Source organism: Mchenga conophoros, linkage group LG20 (genome assembly GCF_057382185.1).
Source record: "Mchenga conophoros isolate Kocher_MC1m ecotype Shallow Benthic linkage group LG20, M_conophoros_male_GT1.1, whole genome shotgun sequence".
NCBI lineage: Eukaryota > Metazoa > Chordata > Actinopteri > Cichliformes > Cichlidae > Mchenga > Mchenga conophoros.
The window spans coordinates 30,686,896-30,711,217 of record NC_140545.1 but is presented as its reverse complement, the minus strand read 5'-3'; the positions used below and the strand labels follow the sequence as shown (position 1 = coordinate 30,711,217).

The window sequence follows — 24,322 nt, the reverse complement described above, 5'->3', positions numbered from 1 at the left end:
TTTGTTGGAGATTTCTCCGAGGGACGTAATAACCTGAGGACTTTGGGGAGAATAAATGGGAGTAAAGGGAGTTAGGATGTGGGTCATTATAGCTATAAGTTCTAAAGCCCTTCATTAAACACATGAGCTCGTCATTACGCTGCTGCTGCTGCTGCTGCTGTGTGATGAACATTTTGAACCCTCCTCCCTCCCCGCCACCTCCGGTTTACAGGCCAGATGATGCAAGTGAATCCATGCTTGTCTGGCACGGGGCGAAGCAAAGTCAAGCACAGTGTAAATGTTTTGTGTGTATCCAAGCAGGCAAATTCTGATGCACATTTGCCCTATTACAGCACATCAGCATCAGAGAGACGCACGCCAGTGCAAGCAAGGAGCGCACACTTATCATTATTTGATAGCATGTTTAATGACAGATTGACAAAGGATTCGTAGATGCGAGCTGGCGTCAGTTTTGCTAAGGTCGCTTATCACTGCATCTGCGACGCAAGTATACTTATGTGCATAATTTGATTTTTCAGCCAAGCCATTAGGACTATTTTAGAAAGTATCTTCAAGGAGGGAATAATAGAAGCACTTTTGGTATTTGGACACTGAGACATTTGCAAAGCCTTAAAACATTTCAAAACAATTTCACAGCTGAACTTTTGTAAAAATCAATGTTATTAATAGTGAAAATAACATAATAAATTGGCTTCATTCCATTTAGGGCGAGGTGTGACCGCATCCACTGTTCACTACATGTTTTCTTAATTCTATTTCTTTTTTCATTAAGAGCAACATGAACGGAGTCATGCTTCATCACTGGGCCATCTACCCAGCGCTAATGTGGAACTGCAACAAATAAAAGCTTATATTGTGTTTATATTAGGTCCACGTATGAGCGCGTTAGCGTCACTGATACGTATGACAACCAGGTTTTTTGTTTTTTTTCCACCGTGCATGTGTCTGTGGGTGTGTCTGTGTTCAGTAATTAGCCATGACATGTTGCATGTAGAATGCAATTAACAGCGTTAATGTATGCAAACACAAAAAATGAATATAAAGCACCCAAAGAATAATGGGGTTATTTCACCTAATTATGATGATTATGGTACCTAAAGAATGTAGGTATTTAATAAATCACGCATTAGAAAGAATAATGTGTATTTGAAAACAGCGGATATGTATTTTGATTTGCACCTTTAAATTATTTCACGATAAGAATCTTATTAACCTTAAAAAATGCACATCCATACGAGCTTTTTGTGTACCAACAATAAATCCCACATTGACTTTGACTTATTAGGGCAAATTATAGCCAGAGACAACTAATTTCCTTCTGTGGCTGCACTGATGACAGCATTTTTCTTTAGTTAGCCTTGGGTAAGTCTCTACTAGGTTGTGCTGATTCTTCAAAATGCACTTGTAGACTAAATATGCTCTGAATAACTGCTGTGGATAGAATTACGGCAAATCAACGTGCATTTGAGATAAAAATGGAAAAAGTATGTGCTGCAAAATGCACAGCCTCGCTTTAATGAACAAAAAAACCCCCAATAGTATTCTCATTGTTTCTCTGCAGAGCATTCTGCTGCAGCTTAAGGACAATGCTTGCTTCAAAAAAAAAAAAAAGAAGTAAGTTGCTCCTTTAAAACATAATGGCCCCACAGACAAATCAGAGATCCATCGGCGAAGAAAGGCACTAAATAATTTATAGCTTTAATCTGCTCACTGAGGTGTGTGGTCTTTGACAGTAATTATAAATGCAGGGAGAAATTATAGCTGAATACTTTAACTGCATTAGGAGTCATCTGATGAACAACGTGATTGCCTGCTCATTTCCAACAATAGGGGGCAAGTTGGTGTCACAGCATTCAAATCACCACAGTGCCCATGTGCTTTTTCCCATTTACCATCAAATGTCAGTTGCCTGTTATAAAATAGAGATTTGATGGGTGGAGGTAATTGAGGACTTGATTGCTTGAAAAAAAAAGATGAATTGCATAAAATGTTTATGAATTTAGGAGGCAATTATTTTTAATAGCCTTGAAATAATAGAGCTGGAGGAAATATGTTTAATTGTTATGATACCATCTTGCGGCAGCATTCACAGGAAAGCAATAAAGTCTGACAACAAGATCTTTGAAGTGTATCTAAAAGTCATAAGGTAACAAATGAGTGTGGCGTGCTCTATAGTGTCGTGATGTTGTTCTTTGTCGTGTATAGGTTCTGTGTGGCCTGCGAAGATTTCAATGAATGTTTCACAGTATTTTACAGGTCCACACATTCAGCTGATACAGTATGAATAACCGGAAAGGCTTTATTGTGTGAATTATATTATTATTGTGAATCATATCAGCTGATTATTATGTGTAAAAGTAGGAAAATAATCAAATTAAGGGAGCCAAAAAATACAAGGCAATCAAATGTTAACTCTTTATTTGAATAAGTAAAAAAAGGTGCAGGTATCACAGGTATCATCTGCCTTTTTGTTATCCTTGTTGCATGAAACACGTTTTTTTTTCCTTCTAAAATATATTTACATGTGAAAGAGCCTTATTTTGAAACTGTCTAATTTATTTTTGAGTCATGTACAGGATCCGAGTCTAAACTGGTGATTAAATTTTTATTAAAGTGCTTTTCCCCCCCTCGTCTATCGTTGCAACACGAAACATCTTTACATAGCAATACACTGTACAGGTCTGCATGAGTGTGATCGCGTTATCAGGCTACCTGCTTCAACAACTGCACGTCTGTGCGGCTGCACTGTATCACAGAGGTTGTAAAGTACAGTTAGTCATTATTTTGTCTTTGAAATACAATTGAAACTTGACATATCATACAAATAAATAGTAGTCATAGCCAGGGCTATTGCATGCAAACATCAGCAATAATGTTTCTTCAAGCAGTAATACATTTCATTACTGGTGATGCATTTGAGCAGGGTGCAAAAGTATCTCTTAGTGTTTCCTTACACAAATTCTAACCAGTGTGTCTTTGCTGTAATCCATTAATTTTTTTTTAAGTCGTTACAATGCACACTACACAATGATAATTGAAAAATGGTTGAAATATCTGACCCGTGTATTGAAATAAAAAGGCAAGAAAAAGGAAAAAAAAAAGGTGATGGTAATATGAAAAACTACTCCTTGTCCATTTCCACATATTGTGAATGGTTGTCAGGGGATTTGCTGTGAGTTTTACTCAAATGGAGTTTGACTGCATGATTACTTGCAAATGTCCGACAGCAGAGCTTGCATTTGAATTTTGAGTCAATGTCCTCCTCCGCGACTAGAGCCTCTGTGGCTCTGACGCTGAGGGCCTTCGACAGTTCTGGCTCCTCTACCTTCGTCTGATGCTCTACCGGCATTTTGCACATGTCTTTGATTTGGAACCCGAGATGGGATTCCAGATGGGAAATGAATGTGGTGGGTGACCTAAACTGGGAAGCGCAGTCATTGCAGTAGAAGACTGGGTGGCCTGTGTCCATGTTCTTCAGGAATTTGGTCCCTCCCGTTTTCCGCAGCTGGTACTTTACATTTGCTAACCAATGGCTTATGGTAGTCATGGACAGGCCAGTGAATTTGGAGATGTGCATCCGCTCCTGAGGGCCGAGGTCCGAGAGCAAATACTTTCCTTCAGAGGTCTGGAAGAGGCTGGAGGCAAACTGAGCTTGCAGGATGAGAAGATGGCGCGGATTCCAGTTTGACTGTCTACCTTTACGCTTGTGGACGGAGTACACCTCCGCTGAGACATCTTCGAAGCGCCTGACATCCGATTCCAGTTTCATAGATGGAATCCTTGATGGTATTGATGGTTTTGGAGTGGTGGCTTTCGGAAGCACTTTAACCATATCGGCGATATCAGACAGAGCATATTTCTGTGGCATCGGTGCGGAGGGCTGCATTAGCAGGGAGCTCGCCTTGTTGTGTTTAGATTTCGTCAGATCTATTGGCTGGTCATCGTTAACAAAGAGAAAGGGGTTATCAGGCTTATTTCTTACAGGATTTCTGAGCATTAAAGCCGACTTCTCGCTGCTACGATTAATGTCTGCAAACATAGACTGTGTGTGAGCCGATAGTTTATCTACTCTTGAGTTATTGGGCTTATTTGCTTTCCCCAGATGATTGTTCAGAACTGACTGCAGTGCACTAAGAGGGTTTATGCCAAGTATATCCGGAGTGTCACAGAGAGGCTCTGAAGTAGTGCTGCGTCCATTGCTGGCAGTGGGGCTCGGTGTCTTGCCTCTGTCGGAGAAATCTGGGCTCAACTTTCCTTTGATCGCTTCACTCCCTTCATTCACACAGTCTGTATCAAGCTTTGAAGAGGAAGAGGAATCGTCCTGACAATCGCTGTCATCATTCTCCACCAGATCAAACTTAATATTCTGACTTTCTTTACCATCGCTAATGCCAACCTTTTCTTTTTTGATGTCCACAGTTTGATGCTGTCCCTGGGGAGCCTCAACTCCCACAGCACTGTGGTATAACTTCCCCTTTGGGGCAATCGGTCTCAGCTTGTGGTTGAACGTCTGCTTTAGCTGAGTAGGTGGAGATGCTGAGAGAGGGGCGCTTTTGATGATGCCAGAGAGCTGATAGGCAGCATGAATGCTTGGGTAGGCACTCCAGCTCGGTGTCCCTGTTTGAGCTTTATTTATGGCAGAGGCCACTGTGTTGGCTAAAGATTTAAGAATGTCCCCTCCTCCACCTGAGTCCTGTTCAAGATCCTCCTCACGTAGATAAGGGTACTTAAAAGTCCCATTGCCGGCCTTTTGATCCTCACTCTCTTGCTTGTCATCTTTAGTATCACTTTCTTCCATTTTGTCTGAAGTACCTTCCCCCTGGCTATCCTTCTCACAGTTCCCTGGGGAAGGATTTTTTGGAGACGCTTTTTCTCCTTCAGTGTCACTGACAGCAGGCTCAGCCAAACCCTGGATCTTCTCTATGGCCAAGGGGTCAAGGGCTAACTGTTTGCCCTTTTTAGAAGCTGAGTTTGTAACTTTGATGAAGTGTCCAGTAACCATCATATGTGTGGTCAGTTGCTGAAGGGTGTCATGGGAGCTTCCACACTCCATGCATTTCAGAATCTGAGATTTGCACGTCTCAAACTGCCAGGTGTAACTCGCTCCATTCTGATATCCATATCGATTGTTGTTGGCGTTTGCAATGCTGGCAGCTCGTTGTGCCTCAGTGTAGCCAGACACACCAGTCGTGGAGTCAGGGGAGCAGGGCCTCGTTTCGAAAGCCCGTTTCTTTGCTGGTGGCAGTAATTTGGGTGTGATTACTGGGATCGGCTCTTTTAAAGGCACTTTTTGGTAATGCTTAGTTTTAATCATATGGACGCTCAAATCCTGGAGCGAGTCAAAAGAATGGCCACAAAACATGCACTTCAAAACTTTCTGCGCATCCTCCTTCCCTTCCATGTCTTGCAAATTTCGTTTCCTAGATTTGGAGGACGAGGCAGAGGAATTACTCTGTTTGCTGTGGTTGTTGTCTTGGTAGTGCCCGCTCTTGTTCATGTGAACTGTCAGCTCAACCAGAGTGTCATAAGCAGCGCTGCAGTCCTTGCAGCGAAATCGGCTGGCTCCCGTGAACACCGAGCCACAAGGTTTGGTGGTTTGCCTGTAGAGGTGCACAGAGCTAAAGAGGTTGGGTTTGGTTGCAGGCTTTGGGGAGAGTGTCTGCTGCAAGGTCTTAGAGAGCGCGTCCTGGTGCCAGTCGAACTCACTCTTGGTGCTTCCATTGGTGCTGTCACAGTTGGCTTTGCTGGTGTTTTTGCCAATTTTCAAGTCCATTCCTATCCCCGTCCAATAAGAATCCGCGAGAAAGTTTGCATAGGCCGCCCTCATTTTCTCTAAGCTGCTGCCCGTCTCTTCTTTATGCTTGGAGGTGCTGCTTTCTTCGTCTCGCTGGCTCTCAGGTGGCGATGAGGTTTTGAAGTCTGAGAGCCTGTCACTGCTGTCGCTAAGGCGCGATTCCAACTCTGCCTCTTGATTGGAAAGGACACTAATGGGAGAGTTCTGGTTGCTGTAAGTGTTAGTGCTCTTGTTGTCGAGCTCTCTGTCCTCAGACACTTTGGGGCTGGTCTTCTCCGAGCATTCCTCTTCAGTCTGAGTGTCGTTATCTCCGTCTTCTTCAGCGATGGAATCCTGAAGAGCGGCATCTTCATCGGGCACGTACACTAAAAAAGCAAGAGAGATATAACATTAAAAACACACTGTGAAACAACAGTTTCGTTAATTTATAATTTCTAAACAATCTATACAGTGAAAGCAAAAGTCATTCCAGAAAGCATAATGGCGATTGCCTTGTGCCTTGGGAGGCGGCTGAGTATAGGTGGACATAATGTTTCTGCTAACAGACTGCTGCTGGTGTAACAGCACCATTTGATTCACGACAGGCCATTGACTTAGCGCTGTGTCCAAGCTTTCCCTGGCCTCAAGTTGAGATGTTTACAACAATTATTGGCCACTGAGTGACAAAAGGAAATTGATTCTTCTGGGGCTTGTTGAGTGTTATTGCAAATGACCTATTCCACGGTGATTATAGATGCCTCAAAACTGCAATGAAAATGTAAGCCTGCTGTTCTGGATAACATCTTAGACTCCCTGAAGCCACTTGTGAGGAATGGCTTAACATAAACTGAGATATTATAACATCCCTCAGTGATTTAGAAATAAATTAAAAGCCATAGCTGAGAAAAATGAGACTATTCGGAATATTCTTTCAGCATTCTGTAATTTGACATCGGGCAACTGATTTTGTTGATAGCAAAAATAAAAGTATATTGTAAATACGGACACTGGTCCCGATGCAAATGTTGATCACGCTGGTGGAAAAAGTGATTCAATTATCAGTGCTAAAACCAGACAATTATACAAAATTTCAAAAGATTACTGGCAATCTGTCAAGTCATTATATTTTCCCTGACAGTCTCATAAACAGCAATTACTTCTTTCATTATTCACCTGTTCATTCTCTCAACTCATAGAGCACAAACATTATTGCTTCAATTAACAGATAATTAAACAACAGTATTTCTAATTGACACATTTCCCATCATCCAATTAGTGGAAACTCTGACTCAGCACAGAGCCGTGGCTGCAGGGTCTGCGTGGCATATGAAGACGGCTACAGAAGATTATTACAACCTTTCTGACAATAACTGTTTCTGATTATTTTAAATCTAACTACCCGGCAACCCACGCCAACAATATCGCAAACAAAGTAAATGCAGTTTGTCAGAGTTGTCACACATCTGAGATATTTTCCACCTCGTAGTCGTGCTGGAAAATGTGCATTTTGGGAGAGACGCGGCAGATGTGCTCTGAGTTAAATATGAATAGGACATAACAGCCCTGTCCAGGCACTTATGCATTTCATGTGGTTAATATTTCTGTTCTGAATAAAGGGGCACTCCATGAGGGGATGACTGAAGCCGAGCACTCAGAAGTCCCACACTGGGCAGCCCATAGAATGTCTTCGTCTTCTCTGCCTTCTGAAAGTACGACTTTTTTATTATCAATATTTCACAAGTGCCTCAAGAGAAACCCGGGAGATGAACTGCTTGATAGCTAATGGATGGAGATGGAGATGGGATTCGGACTTTCAAAACAAACATCGAGCACAGGGCCTGGCGAACAAGAGCCTGTACACACACACACACACACACACACAGACTCAAGAGCCCCTATGTGCTGTGACCTTGATCTACCGCAAGAGAAATGTTTTGATTGGCCAGCCGAGGTCTGTGATGGCCTCCGAAACACCCTTGATGCTAAGGGAGAGAGTTGTCAAGAGCACAGAGGTATTTTTTATTTATAGTCTTATATATAGTATTCACAGTGAAGGAGAACACCAATGGCTTTGACAAGCAGCCAGTTGATGTCATCTCTCTTCAAAGTCATCACTAAAGCTGAAAGTATAGCAAGAATGTTCACCAAAGTGGGGAGAACAGTATTTTCCGGTCTGGTGGTGGTTAAAGGAAAATTGTTCACTCCTTGATCAGACCATAATTTACAGTGCAGGCCATTTTCTGCACATCTCCTGTGCCTAGAAATTTACTGCCCTCTTAGTAAAATAATTGTGCATTTGACAAAGAAGGGATAAACACTGGGTTCCTGGAAATACGACAAAGCTATACCGACTTTAATGTGAATGTTTGTCCTCATCTTAGTATTTGAGGATGAAATTGACAGAGATTAACAGCTGCCCTTCCTGCTGTTGTATGCCTTTCTATCAGATGCCCCCAGTAGCAGACATCCTGAGGCACCAATTAACCTTCTAGAGGGGATCATTCCAAGATACCCACATGTCTAACTCCGCTTCTCACACCATTTGTAACTGTGCTTTGCCAGCTCTTGATCTACCACAGAACTGCTGCCATGCCAAGCTGCATTACTCTTTAATCCAAGAGCACACTCAAGGACAATGTGAAAACAACCAAACACCTACAAGAGTGATCATTGTATTGTGACATGTTTGTCAAGTGATACGCTTCATAAAGCAGCACTGTTCAAAGCATAAGCACTAAGTTGTGTATCATCTTGTAAAACAATAGTGAACAGCTATTTCTAGTTCTTGGGCACAGTTCTTGTTTTTTCATAAATCAGAAAGAATAAGAAATGCTGGCTTTGAAAATGTTGTCTCGGAGTCCGAACGAGGCAACTCGTAGCCCAGCTAGCCTTAGAAAACAAGAGGCTGGCATGCCTTGCTTGAGATTTAGCATGTCATAAACTGCTGTAAAGCCTCCAATCTGTGTCACTACAAATTTATATCTTCAGACAGAGATATGCAAAGGTCAAAAAACCTGAGGTGTCCATCATAAATCAGACGGTTGAAGTGTTTATAACCTTTATCCGTTAGAACAGACTCTTGGCATAGCGAGGCTGGGATTTACAGAAGCGGCAGCCTGTTTCTGAGCCAAAAGCTTTTTCCCCATACATCCAGAGAAAAACAGCTAACTGCACAGAAAATAATAGATTATATTTACTGCTACCTTCATGGTGGCATGCTGTCCAACAGGGCCGGTGTTAAAAGCGTACATGAGATTATATTTACAACTCAACTTTTCAGCATTAGTATCTTCATCGAGCGAAATCCCCTCTCCCAGAGGAAGTGAGTCTATTCAAAATGCGTCAGTCATTGTAGAAATGTATGTGACAGCTGTAAAAGGGCATTCTGTTTCCGATATTAACATGCCAGGAGAAACTTTTGTAATGGTGAGAACATCAACATTTATCCCTTGGAAGGTCAACATTTCCTTCATTAATCTGACAAGCCACAGAGAGTTAGCAGCCCGAGGAGCTTAGCTAATGGACAGCTGCAATACCCATCGCAGGACTTTGTGAGTATCCGAGGTAACACTATCTTCAGAGAAGATTGGGTAATTCATAGGTGCCAGTGACAGGTCTGCACGTCTGCGCCACTTTCCCCAGTGCTCCCCGGTTGTCTCAAGCTACAGTTTTTGCTGCTCGCAAATCAATATCTCTTTTTACTTCTCATTGATTGCATAGCGGTGGGACCAACCTAAGCAGGACTGTTATGACATTTCTAGATTTCCCCCTGTCCTTGGAACAATCAATTACACGCGCATGGCAATCAAAACCTCTTTGCAAAATGAACCTGCTCCATGACATTTTCATCTCCCGGATTTATGCCACGTGAAGAGAAAAAAAAAGGGAAGAGAGAGAAGGAGATAGAGAGAGGCCTGCTGGATCGGCAGAGCACACAGTAACAACGCAGGTCAGGACTGAAGCTTCTCTCCGGGTCGTCTGTAAATGTAGTACTATGTATCTGTTTCCACTTTGTGCTTTCACTCACATCTAAGCAATGTACCCAGTTAACTGTAGCTTTACGTGGCGCAGCACTTAGTCACCGTCTGCTCATCTGTTGTTATAAATAGGTGGGAAATGTCACTCAGAAAGTACTTGCTGTACAAAACATAATTGCAAACAAAGTTGTGAAGTTTTTTCCTCTTTGTCAATGTTGGAAACAGCATGATGTGTTTATAAAAGTCACCACGATGCGATTTCTTCAGTGAGCTATCATTAGAATGAGACGCGCACATGCCACAAGGTTTAATATTTGACAGTGATATCTGACAAACTCGGTGAGAAGTGCACGTCAAGATCAAACAGATACATTGTCAGACATCCTGATGATAGTCCTGATGACACATCTGAAGTTAATTCTGAACTGAATCACATGAGAAACGGCGAAGACCTAATTCTGAGCCCCGAAGCCATCTGTAAAGATCTGTAAACACCTCTCTCTTCATTGTTCCCTGTCAGGAAACAGTCTCCCCGAGCCCAAGGACACTGCAGAGTAAAGAGAGAACAATCACACGCAGCCTGCTCCCTTTGACAAAATTTGTCTGGAGGTTAATTGATATCACAGAATGAAACCGTTTTTGAGTTGCTTTTAAATCAGAATGTGTCATTAGATCCTGTCTGACCTATTATTTAGTTTGAGCACTTTTGTGTTAAATGATTCCAACGATGCAGTTAACAGACTTGGAAACTCTGCAGACAGACTGAGTCTTTATCGTGTTGTATTTAGCTGCAAACAGTTATTAAGAATACTGCAAAAAAATATATAAAAGACTAGATAATGTGAAGTGGCTTTAAAAGCAGCCACGAGTCCCTGCAAAGTAGTTTTGCTGGATCTTTCTCAGGCTTTGTCTAGAAATCCATGAGACAGAAACACTGTTGTTAATTTTTGTATGCATGAAGGAGATGTAACTTAAAGCGCATTACGTACTTGACTAAACACAAGCTATTCATGCAGATAAATGCCTTGCTTTCATCCACCCTCAACTTTAATATTTAATAGTCTAATATAATCAAATAAAAACTGGAAGCTCAAAAAAGACACGGACAACTTGAGGACAGATTGTGAACACAACAAATGGCACAATGTGCTCAGATGGACCCGGAGCCAGATTAATATGATAGGATCGCAAATATGACACCATATCCTGCCATCTGGCTGTTCATTTGGGCAAAAATGATCACAATAATTATGGCAATTAATCAAAAATGTTTTCACAACCAACATTCTGTTAACTAAAAACACAGAGAACTTTGGAATGCACAATCGCTAATAAACACACACACACTCACGCGCACAAGTCGCACAGCTTTCGAGCATGTTTAGTTTGAGTTATGGGACATTTTTATGTAATGACACAAATGTGGGAGTTAGTAAAAGTCTGTTCCTGCATGTTGCATGGATGCTAATCATGGTATTTACTGAGCCACATCAGATTGCAATGTCTAACTCCAGGAGCCCCTTCTCAACATGAAGTCACTGCTCCTTTTGATGCCTACTAGAAGCTTCTGCTCTGAGATGCATCAGTCGGCCGGCTGCCTAATTGGAAGTGAGCGGTGGGAGAGCATTGCAATCTGCACTCCAGCACCCAAGTCATCGCTTTGAACGTGCCACAGCCGCCACATTATATGATGCTGCCTGGTGTTGCGTCTCACCAAAGGGTCCCCTGTCAGCACCAGAGGAGACAATTATACATATAATGTTTCCTTCCTGTCTCGTAGGATTTTTTAAACACTGACGGCACAAAGCCAGGTGCTGTATGCGCATATGATAACAACTGGAATTTTGAATGTGTCAGGCAGCCTGAATTTTGGAAATAGTTTTCAGTCTCTTCAATATTACCAGTTCTAATGCACTGCTAATAAGCATTGATCCGAATCTGTTTAACACAGCTTTCCACTGGTCTCTGGTTCAGTATGAGCTGTACTCATACTGTGTATCTAAATGCATTTAAGAATAATCCAAAAACATATAAATCTCTAATGCTGACCTTTCTATTTTTCACATATGTCGTATTTTGTAGCACAGCATCGATACATTTTCTTAAGTAAATTATGTGAACGGTTCTTCCTCCACTAAAACGACTGAATTTCATTAAAACGAGGGGGCAGATTTTTAAAAATCCATAACATTTACTTGGCTAGCTGTAATTAAGAAGAGCTGGAAAAAAAGCGAGTTAATGCTTTAAATTACTGGCTGCTGAATAAACCGTAATGAGGTATTTTGTGTAGCTAGCAGCACAACCAGAATCCGCAGTCTCTCGCTAACAGGTATATATAAAAAATTCAAGAACATGTATAAGCTTACAACTGAAGAGGCTTAAAAGCCTCTGCGTATATTTGCCAGATTATGGATGATCTTTTCTGCCCTAACTGATAAAGTTCCAGTTGGTGGAGCAGAAGCGGGGCTGCTTCAGCTCCAGTGTGTTTTCCACTAGCGGGAGGGGAGCAGCCTCGCGCCGCTCTGTCACTTGGTTTCTGAAGAGCCCGTGACACGGCTCTCCAGGAGCAACATGATGAGGTCTGATGGTTCCTTTCTGCAGAATAGCAGTTTACCCCTCATTCACCCTTATCAGAGAGTGAACCCATCATCTTACAGTACGCCACTCAAACCGCTTCGCATATTGGAGCTGACCAGTCGAGCAAACAGGGCGGTACTAATAAAAGACCATCTTGCTTCGGTTCAAATTTCCCTGATTGAATGTCAGTCAGGAATGTTTGCGTGGCAGCGGGGAGGAAAGTGGGCCATCGTTTAAAGGACCACTGCCTTGAACACATAAGGCCTTTGTTCGAGTTTTATGAGATACTGAGTGAAAGGTATGATGGCCTGCAGTCACCTAACGTGCTGTTTGTTTTTCATGCTCACTAGCCTGACTAAATAAAGAGGGTTTCAATTCCAATTCAATCATTTTCTGATGTTTTAGGAGCATTTTGTTATTTTGCATCTGAGTGGCGACATCCCGGATGCAATTATCCTTATTATTGAATTGAACTTTTATTTCCTTGTGATCGTGTTATTTCATAATATAATACTAGAGCATCAAAAACCAGTGGCAAGTCTTTTTGGACGCTGTTCCATTTAGTTTTCCCTCGAGAGCAGTAGATGCATATAGAGCGCATTCAGTCCCCGCATCATAAACTTTGCATGAACCCTAAACACTGGCCCTCCCAAACAGCAACAGCCCTCCATCAAGGTCAGGCCTTGATGAATCTGATAGTGCAGCTGGAAGAGACTGTGTGTATTCTATTAAAACAATCTGCATTTCACTAACTCCTCCCGCCCGCTCTGTCCCTGTATAGATCTTTCATTAGATTCTGGATGGGCTCCAGCCAAAGCTTTTCTTGTACAAGCAGTTTTATGCCGTTTTCAGCAAAGGGAGGCATTTTTTTACATTCCAAGTTCATTAATAGTAGATTGCCACTTTTTCCCTTCATTAAATACAATGAGGCTACAGAGTGAATTTGCAGCTGAAGCATGGTACTGTCAGTTTCTAGTGGGACCAAAGGCTGCTTCATGGCAAGCATAAAGGGAGAGAAGCAAGGCAGCCAAACCTGGAGCTCCGTGGGACAAGACAAGCAGCAGTAAGAGAGGCAGAAATGCTTCAAAACAGCCCGCTCCCTCCTATTCAGATTCATTTTAATGGCAAATTTGTTGTCAAGTGTCCTCCACAAAATGATTAGGGCCCGCTGTTTTCTGAAAAGTGCAAACTTCTGGATTTGCCTGGTGCGCATTGTCACTTTGACAGCCCATTCGGAGAACAATGGCTGCCCAAATAGTGAAATGTGTTGGCACCCAATAGTTGAAAGTTTCCCCTCAAAACAGGCTTTCTGCTGTTTGTGGGTATTCTGCTGTGTTGATATCTAGATGTTGATTAGAATGAAAAAAGAAGCCAGTGAATTGGGCTCCCCAGAGCAGGCACATCAACCATTGTAAGAGATTGACAGTCACTCCATTGAGCCAATTATTTCTGTTCATAAGACCTGTTTCTATAAAAACTGGTTAAAGACTACAGTCATTGTGAGAGTGTCTGAATTAAGCTACTGGTAGAATTTACAGAAAACCAACAGCATTTTAATAGCTGGACTAAGGGTGCTTTTACTGCACGAAATAATTACAGACATAATATTGTTTCCATTAACTGTTAGACTTTTCCGAATGAAAGCATAAATGGCAAATTCATCCACAATGAAGGAAACATAATAAAGCCAGGCGCAGCGCCCTATACGTGCGCGAAATACGTTCATTGATAAAACACTCCAAACATATCAAAGCTGTTCAAATATTGCCACTGGAAAAGTCGGTGCAACAAAAATATTTTCTCTGCGCTATATCCTCATTTAGCCTACGAGTCAGCGGCATGACATTTCTAAGGTGTTCGGCTATAATGGAGGAGGAGTAGGTGCCGACTGAAGGCGAGTGCAGAGCCTTTTTATTCATTGCATGGGAGAAAGTGGTTAATTTATTGAAAAGAAGGTAGGCGGACGAAGCAGCGGCACGGAACTGATACCCTGCGTGGCTGTAGGTTGTGCACCGAGGGGGGAGGAGAAAGGAGTGGGAAAAGGGGGAGAAAAAAAAGGAGGTTGAGGGAGGCGGAGACCAGAGCGACAGAGGAACGGTTAATGGAAATGAGTGACAGGCTTTCAGAATGATTTACAACGGGTGGCGCTGCGGCAGAGCCAGCGCTTGATGGATGATCCTGAAAGACGGAGACGAACCATAAATCATGTCTTTGAATCATTGACAGAGATAAAGGAGGGGGAGAAAAAGCAATGGCATTGACGTTCATTCTTCCAATAATGTACATTGACGAGTTACACTACGGAGCCTTAATTAAAAAGTGAACACGGGTCTTCTCCCTCTCTCAGCTCCCCCTCACCCAGCCTCCCCCCGGCTATGCTCCTCTACCCCTCTTTTCTCTATTGCGATATCAATGGTAATTAAAGATGCAGCATCCCCGGCCCCCGTCCCATAGCCACTTCCTCCAGCTTCCCACAGCAGCCAGATTAGATAAGTGCTCTGCTAAAAGATAATGTCACCCCTCAACAAATATCAATATGTGTCTGGCCCATTTGTTTCTACATCTGTAAACACACACTGAGATGAGGGGGATGTGGGGGAGAAAGAGGGTTCTTATCCGGCGCCCCCACCAAACAGCCGTGTTTCTTAAAAGACAAAAATGGACAAAAGCTAACCACCAGTAATTGCATACACTGCTACTGTGTCGGTTTTAGCGTATAAAAGTCTTATTACCCAAAAACACTGAATCCATCTTCCCAGCATCCCACTCTTAAACATTGTGTAGCTCTGTCTTGAGTGCAGATGGCACTTTGATAAGCAGGAGGAGCCCTGTAAGAGCAGAGAGCCTGAATGAGTGGCATTCCACATCAGCTGAGCTCCCTTAAAGTGCACACAATAGAGCAATGAGGTGAAAGTAATCCTAAACATCTGTCTTATGTGTTCTACACGCACTGGCTGTTTGTTCAAGTTCTAGGAAAGACATTAGCGAGGGGGGCAGAGAGAGAGCGAGAGACGGAGAGAGAGGAGGATATATCAATTCATGCACTAGTTCTCCAAAGGGATTAAGCCGGGCCCCTGTTGTCTGTCCTCTCGCTGCTCTGGCAAACAAAATGGAGAAGACTGCCCCACTAATGCAAATACCCTCTTTCGTGACATACTGTAGCGAGCATGTGCCTGCTACAAATTAATACTTACAACTACACCATAACGCCGCGATCGTCGTTAATTATTCAGGCTTATTATAACCCAGTTTAGGTTAGCGCATTGTAAAGCTGCTAATAATCACGAGTGTTTCTGAGGCAGTGTGAGAAGAGACGGCGCGGCTGGCCTAGTCCGCTGTCCCCAGATCAGGGGGCAGCCGGTCAACCCAGTGCATATAGGGATATTCAGCAGCAAACACTGAAAGACACACAAAGCTGTCACTCTCTCCCTCTCTATCCCCGTCCTGCTGTGAGAAGACATTTTGGCAAGCCAAAATGGAAATGAATACACAATGGTCATCTAACATTGAAAAGCTGTGGCAATAATATTGGTCCAGCAGAAAAGGGTGCCCTGCCCAGTGCGCTCGAGTGCGCGTGTTCATGTATATGCGCACATTTATGAATGATTCATGCAGCGGCTCAACACAAAAGCTCGCGCTCCGGCTTCGCACGATTTGAGAATCATTTTCATTTGAAGGCTTGAGATTGTTCATATCATGTTTGATCGCATCCCTGCATCAAAACACAGTTTGATGGACAAGAGAAATAATTACTTGTCATTCACGTGTCGGGGGTTTCTCTTCTCTCCTCTTTTGTTGCTGTTAAACATGTTCCTCTGTTAAACACTTTTTCCTCCACCAAACTCCAAAACAGTCTGACTCAACTTTCAAGTTGCGCTCCGAAATGGAAATGAAACAATTTCATTACATTTACAAAAGAAGAAAATAAATCTCCACTTTTCTGAAAACTGACTGTTCGGCTGAATGAATCAAATGGATTGAGCATAATGAACTTCTTGGAGTCTGTGTCATTAATGGCCGATAGCTCTCTCTGATCTTAAACGGTCTTAAAAGATGATCCATACAGTAATGAAGCCAGCTCTGCTGCTGGCCTGCTGCCTAAAATGGGACATAATCAAAGTCGCAGGGGATAAGCTGGGGCTACTGTTACCACATAACATCCCTCCTCGTCCCCATTGTATGTTTTTTTAAAGACTGAGATCTGTTTGTCATTACACTGTAAATTCTGAATAGTAAATATTCAAATTCATTGCATGTGTTTCAAGGCCGGCAGCTGGGACTAGAGAGCAGCAGGAAGGCTTATAACCTACTGGGTCTTTTGGAAAAGCAGCATGCACTGTCCAAGGCCCAGCCTCCTCCTGACTCTTCTGCCTGGACCACCCTGCTCGCTGCGTTACACTACATGACAGGACGATGCTGCTCAGTCCTTGGACCCATCGCATTGTTTTTCTTGGACCATAGTGAAAGCAAATAGCAGCTAAAGGGCCCCGGCGCTCGCAGTAAAAACCAAAAACCCATGCAGTCATTCATCAAAGCCCAGACAACTCGCTGCTCCCCCACCAACTACCAACCCCCCCAAGGCACGACCATCTCCCCCCACTCTGGGTTTTAACTAGGACTCCAAATAATTCCAGAAATGACAAATGATACTTATATCTCTGGCCTGTGCCGAATCAATAAGCATGCAGAACAACTATCCATCTTGAGAGGTATCGACATACGCGGCTCGACATTGGCTGAGAAGCGCTTGGTGGCTTTATCCGGGATTGGAATGGGAGGGACGGAGGAAAGCGGCACGCTCATTTTTAAATTACAATAAACCACCCACCACTGTTAACAATCAAAAATCTATTAGAGGAAGCGCAGCATCTCTTCGAAAATCACCAAGAAGGAGGATACGTCCTAACGGTGACCGTTTGTGAAAATATGCATGACCTTGTGAACTGGGACGAGGGTTATTCTGACAGGCACACCTGCACATGTTTACATGGCGCTTGTGTGCTGGGTATGAGCTGATGGGTGGCGATACGGCCCCTTTCTGGTCCCCCGGCTGGATCGGAGCAGCTGACAGATAGCACTTCAGAGCAGCTTTAGCTGCAGCTCCCCTTGAGGGGCTGTGATTGATGACTCGCACTGCCACCTAGATCCATTTTCTCCTCCAATCTGACTCCTCACAGGTAAAGTGGAGGCCTGCTTCTCTCTCACTCAGTCTCCCTCTCCTTCTCTCTCGAGATGAGTGGGCTCATTTTCGCAAAGGAGTTTACCAACAGAGCGATTAGAAAACATCTACTTTGAAGAAATTAAAAACAGAATTGTACAGAGGAAATAATTTGAGCTAAATGCCTCGCAAAGTCATTTTGATCCTGCACATTAGAGATCAGAAAAGTTAAGGGGAAAAAAAGAAAAACTATGAGATGTTTGCAGGCATAATGTCATTAGCAGGGGAAATGTTAAGACCCAGGACCCCTGCAGGTCTGAAGGCATTTAAGAACAGTTAGCTTAGCCATCTGGTAGACAATTACACAGGAACAAACACACCGCCTCAGCAAATAAAGCTTGGCTCATCAATCACAAGAATGGCCAGAACTTGGCCTGTTATTCCCTCTGATTTAATAACCCGGTGAACTGCAGTGCTATCCAGCACCAGTCTTCAAGTCAACTGAACAACATTTCAACATGAACCAACAGCAGTAGGTCGTGAAAAAGCTTCAATTGGAAGTGCGAGCAACCTCGCAGAGGTGGCAAATTATTAATTTCATTTTAAATTTGCAATTAAAAATGTAGAAATATTTCAGAGCTTGGAATGTAAGGAAACTAAAAAAAAAATGAAATTGTGTCTCATTTCTAATTTGCACCGGGCTCTGAATATAAACGGGAGTGAAAAAGAAGTGCAAGGTTAAAAGTAAAAACATTTAAAACTGTCGCTGTTTCCAGTTTGAAGTAGTTTACTTAATTAACATTTGCCCCATGCTTTTAATTGCAATCACGCTCCCCCGTGGGACCTGCATGTGGATTGTGTGGTAATTGCAGTTGTTGATATGAGATGGTGACACAATGTCACGTCTATTTCTGAAAATTACCGAACAAAAAGGAGGATGATGCACAGCCACTAAATAAACCTCTAAATTCACTAACGAGGGGATTTTATCAACTTGAGACACAACGGTGAGGAACTACTGACCCAGAAGAAGGATTCAAAAACAGACGAGCGCTGTGCTGGTCTGTGCTCCACTGTGGTGAATGAAAGAGATCCCCAAGCATAAAAAGGCTAAGAATGCGCCTGAATTTCACCTGGATGCGGGTCAGTCTTTGTCAGTTTCACCAGGGTGTTTTCTGAGCCAAGAACATATTCATCTGTGTTTCTGGGTTGTGGCCTAGACGGCCTGTGTGGGAGAAAAGAAGTAGGCCACCGCTGCGGTCTCCGATTCTCCTCAGTACACGCGTCACCTGCCAGCTCATGTGGCCCAGCTGAGATGTGAACAGGTCTGGCAAGAACCAAATGTTTTCATTTACCTCAGGGGCATCTACACTCTTCTTTAGCAGGCGGTGGCAGGCTAACATGTCAAGATATTGGCCCGGGACTCAGGGCCTCTGGGAGGGGTCATGCACTCAGAGCTTGGGTTCAGAAAACATCAAAATATTACCCTCCGCAAGGCGGAAGGCAGTCCAGACCTCTGCATTGAATAAAGCTGCAGCTTTAAAGGTAAAGATTACAAAATAGCATCGATATCAGAGGTGTTTTTCAATGGAGTTTATCTTTATCTACACAAAGACAGACCAAAGGCAGCTTTGAATCGTTTTGTTTTATAGCAGATACAAACACCTCGAAACCTGAAAATGTACTTCATTACACCTCTACACTCAGATTTGATATGTGTTCACGTTGTTTGATGGATCCACATTCTACTGGGCAGCAGGGGGTGGCGGTGCTTCTCAGGCTAACCTCAACACGTCTATTTCTAGCTGAGGACTTGCTGACAGCACATTTAACTTTGTGATCTGCACATGAGAGACAGCTAACAGTTGCTGACAGCTGAAACACACCAAGAACCATTTCCCTATACAATACCTTATTGACACTTTTCATGTGATGAGGACTTCAACTAACTTTCAGAACAAAAAAAAAAACCCAAGAATGGTGGGTGCAAAAATATCATAAAGGAGAGGTTGATTTCTGGGCAGCTTATGGAAACCAGTAGCTCCTTTGGGGAGGGATGGGGGCAGCGGCTGTCTATAGAAGCCTGATTTATGATCTGCTCAGTTTTGCATGTGTGTTCACAGGTTTCTGGGAGTTACACTCAATTAGAGCAGCAGGGGTTGGGAGTATGTTTTTCAGAGGATAAGTTAAAGCTTGACACGTTTATTTCTGCCAGTGCAGCTGAAGAGCTGGTGACAGCCTTATCAAAAGTCGTTTTCTTTGATCACCCAGCTCAAAATGTGGGAAATAGTAACCGTCCCTGACAAGTGAAGAGAAAAATCCAAAGGAACACAAAATGTTTATAAAGCACAATCTTAAATACCAGTCAACAGAACCTGAAGGAGGAAGAAAATAACTGTATGGTGAAGATGAAAATGTCATCACTTAGCAGGACAACAAGAAGCTGACAAATGCAGTGCTAATCAAATTTGTAAATTCAAATTAGCTTAAATATAATTCTTGCAAAGTGGGAGCACGAAGCTGCATCAAACCAAAGACTGAAGAGTGACTTAATGGATTCAGCAGGACAAAATCCCCAATTACAAGTTAAATGCCATGTCCCTTCACAATTTATATAAAACCAGTAAATCTTATTTTTGAGACTTTTAATGACTGAGCCAGCCAGTGAAACAGGGGAACAAAGTAGCTGTGCAAAGGAGTTACTCATATCCCTGTTGAAAAACTCCTCCGTTTAATGATTCACCGCTAAGGAGAGTCCACACACTTCCAGAAGAATTCAAATCCCTTTTCCCACAGCCTCTTTCAGTCCGTATGATAAATGACACCCGTCATTCCGCCGTTGCCAAACAGCACAGAGGGGAATTGTACTGATATATGATTCACAAGAACAGGAAATAAACTCTGCCTTTCTCTGTAGCTCTCCCTCTTGCCAAGTAGGACGGACCTGGACAGTGTCAAGGATCTCATGGTGGAGGCAGTGGGAAGGCTGACGGCACTGAAACCCAAAAAGGGAATAGACAGTGGGTTTCCAAAATGAACTCTCCCCTCTCTCAAAAACGCTGGAGCTTCTGATGACTGATGAAAGGCACATGAGCCACGGCATTGAAATAACAGCGGCATCTATGGGAACCAGCTTCCATATATGTGTACATATATAGAAATTAAACAGAGGGCACATTAAAGTCTGCAATTACCAAAGAGGGGAAAAATATAGACTGAGCAACCTCCTTCTGCCCCCAATTACAATACAGCAAGTGAGGCTAATTACTGCGCCTTGATTATTTCAGATTTCTGAGTGAGCGAGGATGACAACGGCTTAGAGAGATGGGGTGCAAGTTCAGATAAGGCTGCTGTACATGTATATATAAATATAAGATACATCATATAGATAGATTACTTTAAAACTAAAAACATTAGGCTAATTAAATACTTTCCACTGCCTGTTCCGGTAATAGCGAATGAAGCTGTTACACCAAGTTGGTGTTCTTCTGTCAGAGACAGAAGGAGAGGCACATCCTGCTGCTGTGCGGCTGCTCGCCTTCAGGCTAGTCCCTTCAGGCCAGCGCTCAGCAGTAGGCCTCCCACTTGGGCTCAGAGCGCAGGGATGTGCCCAGGGCCAGGACCAGCAGCACTCAATCACCCAGACAGCGACATCCTTTCGCCATCACCATCAGAGAGGCCCCATTGGGGTGGGTTGAGGGGGGGGGGGGCTGGGGTTGGGGGAGATATTTATGGGCAGAGCGTTCACACATACACTGCGATTCCGCTGATATACTGTCGGCTGGACTGCGGGACGGAGCCATATAGTTCATCTCCTCCTCATTTTTAGCCCCTAACCAGACCCCTGTAAGTGCTCCTCTGAGCTTTACAGGTTAGGCCTGATGCACGAAGCAGACAACGGCCGCTACACTCTATGTAAATCAAGCCCTCCAATGTGCAACCGGAGTTAGAAGCCAGTTATCGGATCTCATTATAAGGCATTGCTTTGTTTTGAAAATGTGAACCAAATGACCGAAATAAGTTGCAGCAGGGAGGCAAAGCTATGCCCAAGCTGCAGGATTTTGGAACTATTTGTTACTGAAGACACTTTTGAGTGAAGCCCTATATGATGAGCAGCATATGTTTACCTAGGAGGTGCATTTTAATGCCTCTTTACCTTTGATTTCAGAGCAGAATAATTACAGAGGAAGCCATGTAAAACCCTGTGGCAGATTAGGGAAGTGAGTTGGAAATGGGTTCAAATTGTCGTTCCGAAGTAAAGAGGCTACTTTGCACCACAAGGGGTTCCTTTCCTCAGGCAGGCCAGGGGATTAAAAGAAGCCATAAAAGGTCTCTGTAATGGCATCAGTAATGTCTTGCTGCCATTAAAAACGGTGAGAAAAACATCTGCTTTGCATTTTTCACTCCCCTGCTACTCATTTGTCTTTCAAACTATCTGAGAGAGTGCCTCGGTTTCACCGTGCTCATATTTCTTCAGAATAAGGTTATTTTACTGACTTCATCCGACGAGTGTTTGCCTTAAATCAGGGCTCTATTTTCAAATGCCAAAACAACGGCAAACTGGCAGAGGTCACATGTTGTGAAAGATTGTGTTTTCTATACCATAAATTTGCAATCTGGCATCCCCAGATTGTGTCAATTTGATCGCAAACAGCAAGATTTTTAGCGCTGTAATGTTTGCTTTGTCTTCAACTTCAACCAAAAGACACATTTCAACACCGTCTTTATTCACACCCACATAATAGATCACATAATAGGAGCCAGATTATAGTAAACACCTTGATTGCTTTACGGCTAGCCCCTAACCATTAGCGATGCACTGTATCCTCCTTCACTGGGCTTCTGGGAAGCCTGGGCCCTGCAGTAATCTTTTCTCTGCTAACCCTTTAATAAACCATAGCCTGCTTCATTAGCTTCCCCTCACAGAGTGATTGATCGGTGCCAGTCACAGAAACCCCATCCCTGCTCTGCCTACCTCTCCCCAACCAACTAAATAAGGCACTTTTTTCAGTCAGCTACCACCCATCACACTATTAAAGGAGAGTATTCAGCGTGAGCCAAAGAGGGAGTGGCATCAGCCGCGGATGGCAATGCAACAGTGTTCCTTTTGTTCAAAGGCTGGGTCAAAATCAATTTATGGGATGCACTATACTGGGCTCAGTATATTAGATTCTTATGGGTTCAGGTTCTGTCTCCACACGTGAAACGAAAAAAGGAAGAAGGAAGAAAAGAGATTCGGTGAATTTTCAACAATGAGCTGTTCACATTACACTGACAAAATACATTAAGAATGCAGCCTGATGGAGGGGGAAAAAATTAAATGGGATTAAAGGTGCAGTTTATAGACAGAATGACTCATTATTTTGTCTATTGCTTAACAAGTCTCACATTATTTAATTACATTCAGTGTGATTCTATTTCACTCACTTCAAGAAGTCATTTTTAGGATAAATATAGAGACGGAACACTGAAAATCACATCTATCAGACAAGTTTGAACAAAATTTGATCACGTCCTTAAATTACACATTAGATCACATATTATATCACTTGAGAAGGAAATCAGTAAAGTGAGCCCTTAATGGCAACATAAGAAACTGCACTTGAATACTAATTCAAAGCAAATTGTCCATCTGATAAAATGCACCACACACCACATGCTTATCCAGATAGCCACTGAGCAAGATCCATTTGCAAGAAGACAAACAATGCAACATTTATTGAGTTAGGATACAACTAAAGTAAATGTAAAACCCAACCAGAGGGAAGAAAAAACATGTAAGTGTATGATAAGAGCGGATAATAGAGCATTACTGTTATAATGACATATCATTTCCCTGCCCCCCCATTAGGAGCTGGACTCTGTTTTTTTCTTTTTGCTTTAGTAATACAGACAATGTATGTGCTTTGTGATCCCTCACCGCTCTACAGTGGAGGGATAGAGAGATACCGAGGTGCTAGATGCTGCTCAGCTGCAGTGATAAAGTCAGTAATATCACTATCTCGCCCTCCTCTCTCAAGAATTGCTATAAACCTATTTCGAAAATTGCACCCATATATTCAGCGAAGACAGTGAGCTCATCCCGGTGACAGTGCAAACTTTTAGGCTGAATTATGCCCGTGTCATTCAGAGGGGTTTATCAACGAGGGTCAATAACTCAGAGACCCAAATCTGAGATAGGCCAGCCCAGTGCCTCTTCCCCTAAACTACAGGCAGCTGGTGTGCTGCCACGGAACAGCCTGCTGCTATTGCTCAGGACACAAGATGGTGCCCAGTCGCACTACTACAGCACTTGAAGCTCTACAACTCCAGCACAAACAGACACGGGAACACAATGTGAAATACGGGGAGTCATTACAGCTGAGACAAAAAAAACTGTAACAGACTAAGGCTGCACGACGGTGAATCTATTTGTTAAACTGCTTTGGTTAAGTGATCAATTATTCAAAATTCAAATAGCATTAGAGTAACAGCTGAAAATCACAGCAGGGGGATTTTTTTTAAATGTTTTGCTTAACGAATCTATTAATATAATTATAGTTTATTTCTGATCATCAAATAATCAACTAATTGCAAAAAAACCCCGTTTTTTTTCCAACTAATTCCAAGTAGAGTTAATAAGGTCTGTAATTTATTTAAATAAACAACAAACATATTGACTTTTTACATCCAATTTTCACATCTATATATAATTATTCACTAAGCGTAGCCTACACTCAGATAATGTTTAACTGGATTAACCAATTAAAGTATTTTGGTGAAGTTTTGGAAGATGTGACACATACTTACATATATATGAGTTAATGAGCTGCTATTGTAGCTGGCAGCAGCAAAATA

At 42.8% G+C, this 24,322-nt stretch overlaps 1 protein-coding gene across 2 annotated transcripts in view; it reads right to left on the bottom strand.

The window, feature by feature from the left end:
- Positions 1-2,401: 2,401 nt before the first annotated feature.
- tshz2 (teashirt zinc finger homeobox 2) overlaps positions 2,402-24,322 on the bottom strand; it is a 39,358-nt gene continuing 17,437 nt past the window's right edge. For both annotated transcript variants that reach the window (XM_085259329.1, XM_085259330.1), the window contains one exon: positions 2,402-6,159. In XM_085259329.1, coding sequence (XP_085115455.1) covers positions 3,122-6,159 — 3,038 coding nt within the window. In that variant the 3' untranslated portion in view covers positions 2,402-3,121. The remainder of the gene's footprint in view (positions 6,160-24,322) is intronic.